This window comes from Somniosus microcephalus, chromosome 8 (genome assembly GCF_052327205.1).
Source record: "Somniosus microcephalus isolate GS21.2 chromosome 8, FLI_Smic_1.0, whole genome shotgun sequence".
NCBI classification, from domain to species: domain Eukaryota; kingdom Metazoa; phylum Chordata; class Chondrichthyes; order Squaliformes; family Somniosidae; genus Somniosus; species Somniosus microcephalus.
Window position 1 is genome coordinate 22126760 of NC_140994.1, and position 14489 is coordinate 22141248.

At 45.4% G+C, this 14489-nt stretch overlaps 1 protein-coding gene across 1 annotated transcript in view; it reads right to left on the reverse strand.

The window, feature by feature from the left end:
- The window catches only part of cusr (Copper-only SOD repeat protein), a 133154-nt gene that overhangs the window by 23292 nt on the left and 95373 nt on the right, over positions 1-14489 (reverse strand). The window contains exon 7 of the mRNA XM_085994329.1: positions 7614-7737. Within this exon, the coding sequence (XP_085850455.1) occupies positions 7614-7737 (124 nt within the window). The remainder of the gene's footprint in view (positions 1-7613; positions 7738-14489) is intronic.

A 14489-nucleotide genomic window follows, 5' to 3' on the forward strand; every position in this document is an offset into this window, starting at 1 on the left:
AAAGAATTCATAGGGAGGTTAGAAAATATTTCTTCACAAAAGGATGGTTAGAATATAGAATTCTCTCAATGTAAAGTCTACAAATTATTTTAAAAAGGAATTAGTTGTTTGAAAAAGAGGAATATTAAAGGGTATGAGGAGTGAGCATAAGAGTTCGATTATGCTCCTCATTTACAGGCCTACCACCTGTTTTAGGCATCCACCCGGGACACCAACACCTGTGCAAAATGGGCGCAGGCCGTTCCACTGCTAAACTGGCCTGCTTTGCGCCCAGTTTACGACCAAAAAACGGGTGCAATGCATACCAATTTCTAGTCCTATGTATGTTAAACTCTTTTTTAATGTCATACACTTCTTTCTGTTAAGAACATAAGAAATAGGAGCAAGAGTAGGCCATTTGGCCACTCGAGCCTGCTCCGCCATTTAATGAGATCATGGCTGATCTGATCTTGGGCTCAGCTCCATTTCCCTGCTCGCTCCCCATAACCCATCACTCCCTTACTGTTCAAAAAGGGTACAGCTCTGTATTGAATGAGAACTACAACAGGCTTGAGGGGCTGAATGGCCTCTTCCTGTTCCTATCTCCCTATATAACAATGGTTATATGTGCAACCACTTGTCTATTATTATTCTCATCAAGTTGAGGGATGTTAGTGCTTGGGAATTTCTGCTCTCTGAGGTGGACATAAAAGATTCCATGGCACTATTTTGCAGAAGAGCAGGGGAGTTCTCCCCGGTGTCCTGGCCATTATTTATCCCTCAACCAATATCACTAAAAAACAGATTATCTGGGCATTATCTGATTGCTGTTTGTAGGAGCTTGGTGTGCGCAAATTAGCTGACACGTCTCCTACATTACAATCGTGACTACAATTCAAAAGTACTTTCGAACACAAATGGCTAGTATCTTTCAAACGCTAAAGACTGAAACCAATAGAATTTTAGCAGTATCCAGGGTCTCTGAACAATTATACATTCATGATATGTTGATAGGGTGAGATGAAGTAAATAGAGAGGGAGGAGGCTCGTGTGGAGCATAAACACTAGCATAAACTAGTTGAGCTGAATGACCTGTTTCTGTGCCATAAATTTTATGTCATTCTAGGTTAATGTGATATCAAAACAGAAAATGCTGGAAATATATAGCAGGTCAGTCAGGATATTTAAAGAGAAAATAAAAATGACAAGTTTTGATGTTTCAGGTATGTAACTTCAGAATTGAAGATGAAGGGGTTAAAAGATAGATTAGCGGCTTAACTGACTAGCTGGCTGATGTTATAAAGGAGAAGTCGGCAGAAAGACAGAAGCAGGAATAGGCCATTCAGCCCTTCGAGCCTGCTCCACCATTCAATATGATCATGGCTGATCCTCTATCTCAATACCATATTCCCGCGCTCTCCCCATAAGACAGTTGAAAAAAGCATATTACACGATGATTGGGTGAGCGAAAGAAGGCAAAGAGGCCATGCACTGAACAATGGGCCACCAAGATGTGATTTGCGAAGATGAGGTTAAGCGTACGTAAATTGGATAGAACAATGGCAGATGTGGAAACAGGGCAAATGAGATAAACAAGATGGGCTAGAAATTCGGTATCGTCCCGTTTGGGGCGCTAGTCCTGGCGAAGTGCAAAGTTTAGCGCCACCTAGCGCGATATTGGGTTGCAGCGCCCCTGAAGGTGATTGTGGCGCTAAATCAGGCGCTGCACGAGACTCCTAAGGCGCTAACCCGGCAGCGCAACCCAATTTCGCGGCGGTGGGGCGCAGCGCAGGTGCTGTCAATAATCACTTTCCCTGAGACACACTGGCGCCGGCCAGCTCTTAAAGGGGCAGGTCAATTGGCATCACCAGACACACTCACTGCCTTGTAGGCCTTCAAATCGGTGGGAGCCTACCTGTGGTGCACCAGCCTAGCAAGACATGGAAAGGGTGAGGCAGAGGGCGGAACACCTCACTGATGGGGCATTGGATGCTTTGGTTGGCGCAGTGGAATCAAGGCCAAGGAAGATGGTCGGAATGTGATTTATGCTTTGGACAGTCTCCTGGGTGTGAGAGGCAGTTATGTGTCAGTGTATTAGTTTTGCTTTCTGTTGCCATAGCTTTCTCATGTTTGAAGGAACCAAATTTTGTGTAATGAAACACTTTCTTCATTTACAATGGCCATGTCTGCTATACAATGGCCATGTCTGCTATTTACATGCATCTTGCTCTTCACAGGCTTGGGGGTATCAGACCGGTTCCATTCCTGTTCTTGGAATAATGTAAGAAGTCACACAACACCAGGTTATAGTCCAACAGCTTTATTTGAAATCACAAGCTTTCGGAGCGCTGCTCCTTCTTCAGGTGAAGAAGGAGCAGCGCTCCGAAAGCTTGTGATTTCAAATAAAGCTGTTGGACTATAACCTGGTGTTGTGTGACTTCTTACATTTGCCCACCCCAGTCCAACTCCGGCATCTCCACACCATGTTCTTGGAATGGCAGCAAGCATTCCGTGAGAGGGGCCTGGAAGCTACTTCTGATCAGCCTCTGACGCGCAGCCTGAGAAGAGCCGCTCGCGTCGAAGTTCAGGCCAGCAGGCATCTTCTCAGCCACCGACAGAGATGTCCTGCACCTTATCTGAGGCTGCAGATCTGGCTGAAGCAGCTGGCACAGCTCAGTCACCACCTCCTTTCTAAATCGCAGCCTTCTGACACACTGCTCCTCCGACATGTTCATGTAGGAAAACTGCTGTCGGAAAACCTTGCCAGCGTAAGGTCTGCTGTGGCGACGTCTGTTGGCCCTCCTCCGTCTGGCCATGCCCGCCCCCCTCTCCCAGCGTCTCAGTGCCCTTTCCAGATGATTCAGCAGCAGGACGTTCCCCTCCAATGCAGCCCCCATAATAAGTGCCCACAGGAAGGTTCCCCATTGTTAAGGCTCACCAACAGCAAGGCGATGGTCAGAAGGCTGAAGTTCCTCTGCCTGCGCGGGCTCAGTGGTCAAATGGCTCTCTGTGTGCAGCTCAGCAACTCTTTGTAGCTCTCGAGGAAGTTGTGCTCCAAAAATGGCTGCCGCTTTTAAACCACACCAGTCCCCTTTAAATAACGCTCCTCCAGCCCGAGAGCGACTTGGTAAGGTTCCAGGTAAGCTGTCACTACGGAGGGGGGCGCCCAAAAGGCGTTGCACACTCAAATGATGTTATAATCTGCCTGCGCCCGTGAGCGGGCGCTAAGATTTTGCGCCGGCACTAAATGCATGCTCAATATGGGGCGAGGCGCTAGGCGCCCTGCGCCCACCCATATATTGGCTAGCGCCCCACTTCTCGGCCTCTTTAGGCGTTAATCGGTGGCGCTAACAGCCGAATTTCTAGCCCGTTGTGTTTTGTGGAGATGTGATTAAGTGTACATGACTTGGACAATTAATTGGCCAAGTCCCGAAGATGTGAAAGAAACAAGATATAAGATTGTATATAAGCCAACTGCTCGAATGTAAAAATTAGGCTCCCATCTCAGCTCAGACTAAGAGGGCCTCTCCCTGCACGTGCTTGAATAAAGATCGCTTGGAACCAGTACAGACTCATCTCCGTCTGCTTTGGGACAGAGAGAAATGTCACAACAAAGAAAAGGAGGCATTTGAATAAGATTGGAAAGAGAGAGCAAAATGGGAAGAGCGGAAAAGGAAGATGATAAGAGAGAAGGAGCTAATGGGTCCATTGACCTGCGAACCTTTTAATAGAAAACTGTTAAATTATATCAACTTGTATTTATATAACAGAAATAATCTATAATAAAATAATAAAGAGCTGTTTTAATATCCGTTACAAAGGAAGTCATCAGTTGGTACAAAAATACTGCCAGTAGATTATTTTCATCCTGCAAGTGGGGTCTCATTAAGGTCGAGTTGACTCCACAATGACACACCTGGAGTTAGGAGACTTGGTAATCCGATACCCGAGCCAGACAGATCCGTACTATTCCAGGGCATTGTTACTGTCCTAATCTGTCTGGTGAATCATTGATAGGACCTGGAAGGGGTGGGGGACTGTTACTGGGGCTGAGACTCTTTCCAATCAGCTCCAGATAATCCAGCCAGTTACTAGACTAACTGTTAGAGTAGTTCTAGCTGTCCAAGCTTCGGGAAGCTTACTGGTGCTCTGTGCTTGTAAGTTGTGCGGTTTTAGCCAGCTAAACTCCAGCTGCACCCATTTGGCAGTTTCTCTTAATTTCTTGGCCAGCCTCCCATCCTCCTCGCTCTAAATTTCAGCTCAACCAATACTCTGCTGCCCGTATCCAATTCTGCAACAAATCCCACTCTCCCATCACTCCTGTCTTTACTGACCTACATTGGCTTCTGTTCCCCAACACCACTACTTTAAAAATCTAATCCTGGTGTTTAATCCCTTCATGATCTTGCCCCTCCCTAGCTCTGGAACCTCTTCCAGCCCTACAAGCCCACCCCCTTCCTCATAATTCTCTGTTCCTCTGACTGACTCTTGTTTATTCACCCTTCTCTTCACCCCGTTATTGGCAGCCGTGCCTTCAGTTATATGGGCCTCATGCTCTGGAATTCCTTCCCTAAACCCTTTTGCCTCTCCACCTCCCTTTCCTCCTTTAAAGCCCTCCTTAAAACCCACTTATTTGACTAAGCTTTTGGTCACCCTTCCTAATACTTCCTTCTTTGGCATGGTGTCCATTTTTGTCTGATTCCACCTCTGCGAAGCGCCTTAGGATGTTTTTCTACGTTAAAGGCGCTACATAAATGCAAATGGTTGTTCACACAACTGGTGAAGCAATTCCATCTCCCAAACCATCTGGTATTAAGCATATTTAATTTTATATAAAATTTTCATTAAAAATGAATATCAAAGCACGAAAGCAATGTTGTAAAAGTGTGCTTGGTGGCAGAAACACCATCTGCTGCAACACAAATCTCCCCAGTAACTGATGTTAACTAGAATTTATTCCAGGAACCAAGCCAGCTTATTGAAGTGATGCAGCCACTTTCCGAGTACCATTTCTGCCATTTTTTTTAGTTTTAGTTTTATTATAAACATAGCAGGAATAGAAATTGGGGAAAGTACAATGTGGTATATACAATAACCGTTGAAAGCAGAAGTACCATTAAAAGTAAAACATTATTTCAGAATAAAGGAACTAAAGCATCTCAAGAGTCTCTTAATAAAGATTGTTTCCTGTTTCTGTACAACAAATGGTTTTCATTCAGGTAAGGTTTTTTTGGGGGGTGGGGAAGAAATTTGGAGTGCATATCTTTATGGGTATGTGCACGTGAAACCCTATTTTTCTTGTTTTTCATCTTTTCCTGGTCCCTACCTGGCTTTTCCCTTTCGATGATGAGGGGCAGCAACAGAAGAAGGATTGACTCCAGCTAACTGCCAATTGGACCCATGGGCAGGTTTTTAAAAAAAGTCAATTTTCTAAGATGGGTCATTCAGTGGATTGGAGTCACTTAGAAGCATCGATAATGAACTTTGTGGGATCTGTATCTTAGATTTTTAATGGAAGAAAATTATGAAAGCGCCAATCTACCACTGTTTTGATTTGTGCAGTTCTGATGAAAGGTTAACGACCTGAAACATTAACTGTGTTTCTCCCTCCACAGATGCTACCTGACCTGCTGAGTGTTTCCAGCATTTATTTCAAATTACCATTGTTTTATCTACTTGCAAAAAGGAAATCTAGTGAGATACAGTAAGCTGCTACCTGTCCCATCAAAGGCTCCAAGTCTGGGCTTGAAGCAGCAGTGAGTTCCAATGTGGAGCTAAAGCATAGTCAGTGTCTGAAAAGGAGAGGGAAAGAGCATGGACACAAGCTCTAGTAACATAATGGAGGCATCATCAGGTGGCCACTCTATGACAGGCAGAGTGAGACCTGTCTTTCTTTCATTTCATTATTTCATTTTTTAATCGTAATAAGATTCACATTTTCTTCCTACAATTTTAAATAGATCTTGAATACTTTGTTATGTAGTTGATTTATGACATTAGAAGAGATTACAAAAGACATAAAGACATTTATGATAGAAGGGGGCCAAATAATTGATAAACTAATCAAACTTAGAGACAATAAAACCCCCTGGTCCGGATGGATTGTATCCACACATATTAAAAGAAGTTAGGGAAGAGATAGCAGAGAAACGATTACAAATATTTAAAAAATCATTAGAAAAGGGGAATAATGCCGGAGGACTGGCGGATAGTTAATGTGATTCCTATGTCTAAAAAGGGAGATAGAACAAGTCCAGGTAAGTATAGACCAATTAGCTTAACGTCAGTGGTAGAAAAGATAATGGAATCCTTACTCAACGATGTAATAGAAAAACATCAAGAAACTGAAAATATAATAAAGAGTAGTCAGCACGGATTTCATGCTTGACCAACCTTACTGAATTCTTTGAAGAAGTAACAGAAAAGGTAGATAAGGGTAATGTAGTAGAGGTAATATATTTGGACTTCCAAAAGGCTTTCAATAAGGTACGCATAGTAGACTCATGACTCAGGTCGGCACATGTGGAGTTAGGGAACAAGTAGCAAAATGGATAGCAAGCTGGCTACAAAACAGAAAACAGAGAGTAGGGGTTAAAGGTGGTTACTCAGACTGGCAAAAGATGGGAAGTGGTGTTCCACAAGAATCAGTGCTGTTCACCATTTACATAAACGATTTGGACTCGGGAATCAGAAGTACAATTTCAAAATTTGCAAATGACACCAAATTGGGTGGTGTAGTTAATAGAGGAGGACTGTGACAAAATAAAAGGCGGCATTAATAAACCTGCAGCATGGGTGTGTAATTGGCAAATTAACTTCAATATAGATAAGTGTGAGGTGGTACATTTTGGTAGGAAAAATAAGGAGGCCACATACTCCTTGGAAAATAAGTGACTAAATGGGTTAGAGGAGCAGGGGGATCTGGGGATACAGATACACAAATCACTAATAAGGCCATAAAAAAACAAAACACTGGGGTTAATTTCTAGACTTGAATTGAAAAGCAGAGAAGTTATGTTAAACTTGTATAGAACCTTGGTTAGACCACACTTGGAGTACTGTGAACAGTTCTGGTCTCCATATTATAAAAAGGATATAGAGGCACTGGAGAAGGTACAAAAAAGATTTACTAGGATGATACAAGAACTGAAAGGTTATACCCATCAGTAAAGATTGAACACGCGGAGAGAAAAGAGAAGGCGGAGGGGTGACGGTCTTTAAGATTATGAAAGGGTTTGGTAAGGTAGACGTAGAGAAGATGTTTCCAGTTGCAGTGGGGGGACCAGAACTAGGGGCCAGAAATATAAGATAGTCACTAATAAATACAATAACGGATTCAGGAGAAACCTCTTTATCCAGAGAGTAGTAAGAATGTGGAACTCGCTACCAGAAGGAGTAGTTGAGGTGACTAGCATAGATGCATTTAAGGGGAAGCTAGATAAACACACGAGGGAGAAAGGAATAGAAGGATATGCTGATGGGGTGAGGTGAAGAAGGGTGGGAGCAGGCTCTTGTGGAGCTTAAACACTGGCATGGACCTGATGGGCCAAATGGCCTGTTTCTGTGCTGTAAATATTATACTATGTAATACTATGTATCTTACTTCTACCTTTCCATTTTAGTCCAATGCTTACCTGCTGAATGAGCTCACATTTGGAAAAACAAGTGTTTTCACTGGAAAGTCAGCGACAATGTCAGCACAGTCCATTAAGGTTCCACTAGGTCCTTTATTGTGAATCACCACTGCTCTGCCCACAACTAGAAGTAAAGAAACGAATTATAACATTATCTCAAAAGCAAAATACTGCAGATGCTGGAAATCTGAAATAAAAACAGAAAATGCTGAAAATACTCAGCAGGTCAGGCAGCATCTGTGGAGAGAGAAACAGAGTTAACGTTTCAGGTCAATGACCTTTCTCTCTCCACAGATACTGCCGAACCTGCTGAGTATTTCCAGCATTTTCTGTTTTTATATAACATTATGGCCTAGAAATTGAGTTGACGCCGTGCCAGGGCTTTAGCGCCGGAAATTTAGCGCCGGCGCTAATTCCCTTGCGCGCGCCAAAAATTCAGTAGCGCCGCGCCCAGACGGCTGCCGGCACTACTGGCGAGCGTGAGTGCCTCCCAATGGGCGCTGAGTGCCGAATTGCGGCGCTAATCCGGCGCTGCGGCACCCGATGCGGTGCGGCAGGCTGGGGAAGTGCAGGCCTCCTCCTCCCGTTAAGGAGGCGCTGCCTTCACCCGATCGCTGGCCGTTTGATTTTTTCAAAAATGAGCCCGGCACCTCGGACAAGTGCCGGGCTTGCAGGCCAGACGCATCTGTTCCGCGGGGGGGGGTGGAGGAGTCCGGAAAGGGAGGTGCGGGCAGGCGGCCGGCGGGAAAGCAGCCGGACGCCGCGCGACCTTAATGCGCCGGCGCTAACTTGTGTAAGACTCGGTTGCCAGAGTCTTAGTTGCGGCTGCCACGGGCGAGGCGGCCGCAACTGAATTTCGGCGCTGGGGCCCGTCGGCATGGCAACCGGGACGCTGCGCACACCGATGACGTCATCGGTGCCGGCGCAGCGCTACCGGTGCAACGCCGCTTTAGGGCCCCAGGGAATTTTTCAACTGGCCATAACTCTGGCGCTAGTCCCTCTAGCGCCTCAAAAGCGGCGCTAAGGCTAGTGAATTTCTAGGCCTATCTGTTCTTTTTTTAAGTTTACTTCTGCATTTTTGTCCTTTCATTTAAAAAGACAATTACTTTCTATTCAAAAAGGTAAAACATGCACATGCCATCAACCCTGGTTCAGCAAGTAATGGTTAACTGCATTTGCACTTCTGCATATATTGGCAGAGGTCCATTCAATGGCAATATCTGGCACAGTTCCACAGGCAGGGGAAAGGGTGTGTAAAGTTACCAGTTGGTACTTTGCACGAATGTTTTAGTTGGCTTAGGAATTTTCAGGTGCAGCTTAAGCCCTAGCACGTCATGTGATGCTGTATTAATGATGATCTTACAGAGGACTGACAACCGTCAAATTCGCTACTATTGTAAAGGATCAGTCTGTGGCCAGCTTCATGTAAACCATAGATTACTGCTCACAATAAAAGTATAAGGGCAATAATATGCAGCATCACAAGGATAATGGAAAATTGAACAATCAAAAACTGATAGAAAAGAAGTAATCACAGGACAGTACCAGAGCCTGAAGGAAGGACTGGCAACATTTACAATTCTGAATTCCAAGGCATTGGACAATACTCTATAAATTTATCTCCAATGCAGGAAGGAAAGAACCGAGATAAGGCCCTCTTCTAATTCAGTCTAGTAGCGCGTCTGTTCATGGCTGATCTGTACCTTAACCCCATTTATCTGCCTTTTCTCCATATCCCTTAATACTCTTACCAAACAAAAATCTATCGATTTCAGTCCTGAATGTTTCAATTGACCCAGCATCCACAGCCTTATGAGGGAGAGTGTTCCAGATTTCAACTACCCTTTGTGTGATGAAGTACTTCCTGATTTCATTCCTGAATGGCCTGTCTCTAATTTTAAGATTATGCTCCCTTGTTCTGGATTCCCCAACTAGAGGAAATAGTTTTTCTTTATCTACCATATCGAATCTTTTTATCATTTTAAACACCTTGATTAGATCATCCCTCAATCTTCTCTACCCAAGGGAATACAAGCCAGGTTACTGCACCCTGTCCTCATAATTTAACCCTTTTAGCCCCAGTGTCATTCTGGTGAATCTGCGTGGCACTACTTCCAAGGCCAATATATCCTTCCTGAGATGTGATGCCCAGAACTGAACACAAGGCCAATATATCCTTCCTGAGATGTGATGCCCAGAACTGAACACAGTACTCCAGGTGGGATCTGGCCAAGGCTCTATGCAATTGAATCATAACTTCCTCCCTTTTATATCCCAGCCTCCTTGATTGAGAGGCTAACAGGTTAAGAAACAACAAACGAGCTATTACGCTACTGGGTGTATTTTATAGGCCACCAAATAGTGGGAACGAGATAGAGGAGCAGATTGCAAAGAAATTACTGAGAGGTGCAAGAACTATAGAGTAGTGATAATGGGAGACTTTAACTACCCCAATATTGAATGGGAGAGTGATTGTGTTAAGGGCAGAGAAGGGGAGGAATTTCTGAAGTGTGTTCAGGAGAATTTTCTTGATCAGTATGTTTCCTGCCCAAAGAGGAAGGAGGCATTGCTGTATCTAGTCCATTATAGGATCATAAGATTTAGATTAGTTATGTAAAAGGACAAGGAGCAATCTAGAATAAAAATACTTAACTGGAGGAAGGCTTATTCAGCGAATTGTGGAGGGATCTGGCCCGGGTAAATTGGAGTCAAAGACTGGCAGGCAGAAATGTAATGGTGCAATGGGTGGCCTATAAAGAGGAGATGGTTCGGGTACAGTTTAGGTACATTCCCACAAGGAGGAAAGGGAGGGAAACCAAAGCTAGAGCTCCCTGGATGACAAAGGAGTTAGAGAGGAGGATGAAGCTGAAAAAGGGAGCGTGTGACAGATGTCAGCTTGATAATACAAGGGAGAATCAGGCTGAGTATAAAAAGTACTGAGAAGTGAAAAAGGAAATAAGAGGGGCAAACAGACAGTATGAGCATAGATTGACGGCTTATATAAAAGGGAATCCAAAAGTCTTCTATAGGCATCTTAACAATAAAAGGGTTGTCAGAGGAGCTGTGGGGCCGATTAGCAACCAAAATGGAGATCTACTGGAGGAAGCAGAAGGCATGGCTGAGGTACTAAATGAGTACTTTGCATCGGTGTTTATCCAGGAAGAGGACTTTGCCAAAGCTATGGTAAACGAGGAGGTTGTCGGGATAATGGATGAGATAAAAATAGATAAAGAGGAGGTACTAGAAAGGCTGGCAGTACTTAAAGGGGATAAGTCACCTGGTCCGGATAGGATGCATCCTAGGTTGGTGAGGGCAGTGAGGGTAGAAATGGTGGAGGTGCTGGCCACAATCTTCCAATCCTTCTTAGATACAGTGGTGGTGCCAGTGGACTGGAGGATTGCAAATGTTACACCCTTGTTCAAAAAAGGGGAGAAGGATAAACCTGGTAATTACAGGCCAGTCAGTTTAACATCAGAGGCGGGGAAGCTTTTAGAAACAATAATCCAGGAGAAAATTAACAGCCATTTGGACAAGCATGGACGAATAAAGGAGAGCACGGATTTGTTAAGGGTAAATCGTGTTTGACTAACTTGATTGAGTTTTTTGATGCGATAACAAAGAGGGTGGATGAGGCCATGCAGTTAATGTTTGTCTATGGACTTTCAAAAGGCATTTGATAAAGTACCACATATTAGGCTCGTTAGCAAAATTGAAATCCATGGGATAAAAGGGGCAGCAGCAGCATGGATACAAAATTAGCTAAGGGCTAGAAAACAGAGTTGCGGTGAATGGCTGTTTTTCGGACTGGAGGGAGGTATAAAGTGGTGTTCCCCAGGGCTCAGTACTAGGACCACTGCTGTTTTTGATATAGAATAACAACTTGGACTTAGGGGTACAGGGCACAATTTAGAAATTTGCAGATGACACGAAACTTAAAAGTGTAGTAAACAGTGTGGAAGATAGCAATAGACTTCAAGAGGACATAGACAGGCTGGTGGAATGGGCGGACACATGCCAGATGAAATTCAATGCAAAATAGTGTGAGGTGTTACATTTTGGTAGGAAGAATGAGGAGAGACATTGGGGGGAGAAATTGGGTGAGTAGCGCCACCTGTTAGCGCCTAAAGAGGCAGTCAGTGGCTGTAGCGCCACTGGCTGCTTCTCCTGCGATATTCAGTAGGGGCGCTAATGGTGGCGTTAGGCTTTTGCGCTGCGCCGCCACCGATGACGTCATCGGTGTGCGCAGCGCCCCATTCGTGCCCCGTTCGCGATATTTGGTAGCGAACGCCGCAGTTGCGCAGCTCGCTACCCGCGCCCGGTTCACGGGGCCTTACTATGCCGGCAGCGGCGCAAGTTAAGGTGGAGGTGCGGGGCGGCCGCTTTTTCGGCGGCCGCCTGCCAGCACCTCCGTCCCCGGCCTCCTAACCCCCCCCCTCCCCCCCCGCGGCATTGCCGGCTGTTTCCCAAGAGCCCGGCACTTCTCCTTGGTGCCGGGCTCATTTGCCAGCACTCGCGATCGGGGATCGTGCTGTTGCAGGCACCTCCCCCTTAACAGTGGGAGGAAGGCCTGCAGTACCGCAGCGTGCCGTGCCGCAGCGTGTGGCGCTGCGGCACGTTGCGTTGCGATAATCAGTTTCAGCGCCCTAAGAGGGACTTGGAGCGCCTCGAGCCTCGCCCCGTGTCCCTCGAGCGGCACTGAAACTGAATTTCTGGCGATCAGAATTACTCCGATCGCTGCGCTAAATCCTGCGCTCAGGCGACTTTTGCGCCGCTTTGGCGCCCCAACCCAATTTCTAGGCCAATACGTGCTAAATGGTACAATTTTAAAGGGGGTGCAAGAACAGAGAGACCTGGGAGTATTTATGCACAAATTTTTGAAGGTGGCAGGACAGGTTAACAAAACAATTAATAAAGCATATGGGATCCTGGGCTTTGTAAATAGAGGCATAGAGTAAAAAAGCCAGGAGGTTATGCTAAACCCATATACAGTAAAACACTAGTTCGGCCACAGCTGCAGTTTTGTGTCTAATTCTGGACACCACACTTTAGGGAGGACGTGAAGGCTTTGGAGAGGGTACTGAAGAGATTTACTAGAATGGTTCCAGGGATGAGGGATTACAGTTGTGTGGATAGGCTGAAGAAACTGGGGTTGTTCTCCTTAGAGCAGAGAAGGCTAAGAGGTGATTTGAGGTGTTTAAAATCATGAAGGGTTTAGATAGAGTAAATAAAGAGAAACTGTTTCCAATGGCTGAAGGGCTGATAACCAGAGGGCACAGAGTTATGGTGACTGGCAAAAGAACCAGAGGTGACATGAGGAAAAACTTTTTTACGCAACGAGTGGTTAGGATTTGGAATTCACTGCCTGATAGGGTGGTGGATACAGATTCAATAGTAGCCTTCAAAAGGGAATTGGATAAAAACTTGAGGGAGAAAAAATTGCAGGGATCTGGGGAAAGAGTGGGAGAGTGGGACATATGGATTGCTCTTCGAAAGAGCCGGCGCAGACTCGATGGGCCGAATGGCCCCCTTCTGTGCTGTACTATTCTATGATTCTATGAACATGCCATTAGCCTTTTTGATTGCTTTTTGTACTTGTCCACTAGCTTTGTGATTTGTGTACATGGACCCCCAAATCTCTTTGCTCCTCCACAGTTCCTAGTCTCTCACCATTTAGAAAATACTCTGATTTGTCTTTCTTGGATCCAAAGTGGATGACCTCAAACTTCCCCACATTGAGCTCCATTTGCCATAGTTTTTCCCACTCACTTAATCTATCTATACCCCTTTGTAACCTCCTGCTCCCATCTGCACTACTTACTGTGCCACCCAACCGAGTGTCATCTGCAACTTTGATATACAACTGATGAAAGGTCATCGACCTGAAACATTGGGGTAGATTTTGGCGAACCTGTCGGGGAGAAGGCGGGACTTCCCCTTTCGGGTTTTTGACCCGCCTACTTCGATGTCCGGCCAATCCGCTTGATTTTCCCTTGATTGACCTTGTTGAGCCCGTCCAGTGGGCTCAGCAGGCCAATTAAGGGCCACCCGGCAACAGGTGACGTCACAGACTGCAATTTCATCTGTCAAGAGATCTTGACAGATGAAATATCAGTGTTTTACAGCTGTTTGAAGCTGCCAAATAGTTACACTCTGATTTCTAACATGAGTCATTCTGCACAGACTCAGTTAGAACTGTCACCGGCACTCAAAGCTGAAGGCTGTCACTTTTGACAGATCGCAGCCATTCAGCTTTAAGTTCCAGCTGACTGATGGGCTCCTGACAGCTACAGGAAGAAAGGCTGTTAAGGTAAGTACAGGTAAGTAAAAGTTCTTTACACACTTTAGACACACCAAACACACTTACCTTTGCACTCAAGCACCCACCACTCACCTGAGCGCCGACATCGCGACCCCTCCAACTCCTTCAACCCGACGGCCCGCCGCTCCAACCTGGCGTGGTTTGGAGCCGTCGGGAAACCCACACTAAACCCCTCAAAATAGGGATTAGGCTAAAAACTGCCTGTTAACTACCTGTTAACAGGCAGTTAATTGGCACTAATCCCTTCCCGCCTGGTTTCGGCGGGTCCCAGTGCGGGGCGGGTACCCGCTGCCCCTGAAACTTATGTGGGGCGGGGTTTTGGGCGGGATGGTGTCGGGACCCCCGAATTCAGGATTTCCCCCCCCCCCACACACCTGAAACCCCGCCTGACGGCACCCCGAAAATCTAGCCCATTAACTTTGTTTCTCTCTCCACAGATGCTGCTTGATCTGCTGAGTATTTCCAGCATTTTCTGTTTTTATTTGATATACAACTTTCTATTCTTCATCCAAGTCATTGCAAAATATATATACCAGCTATATTTCACAAAATAAAGG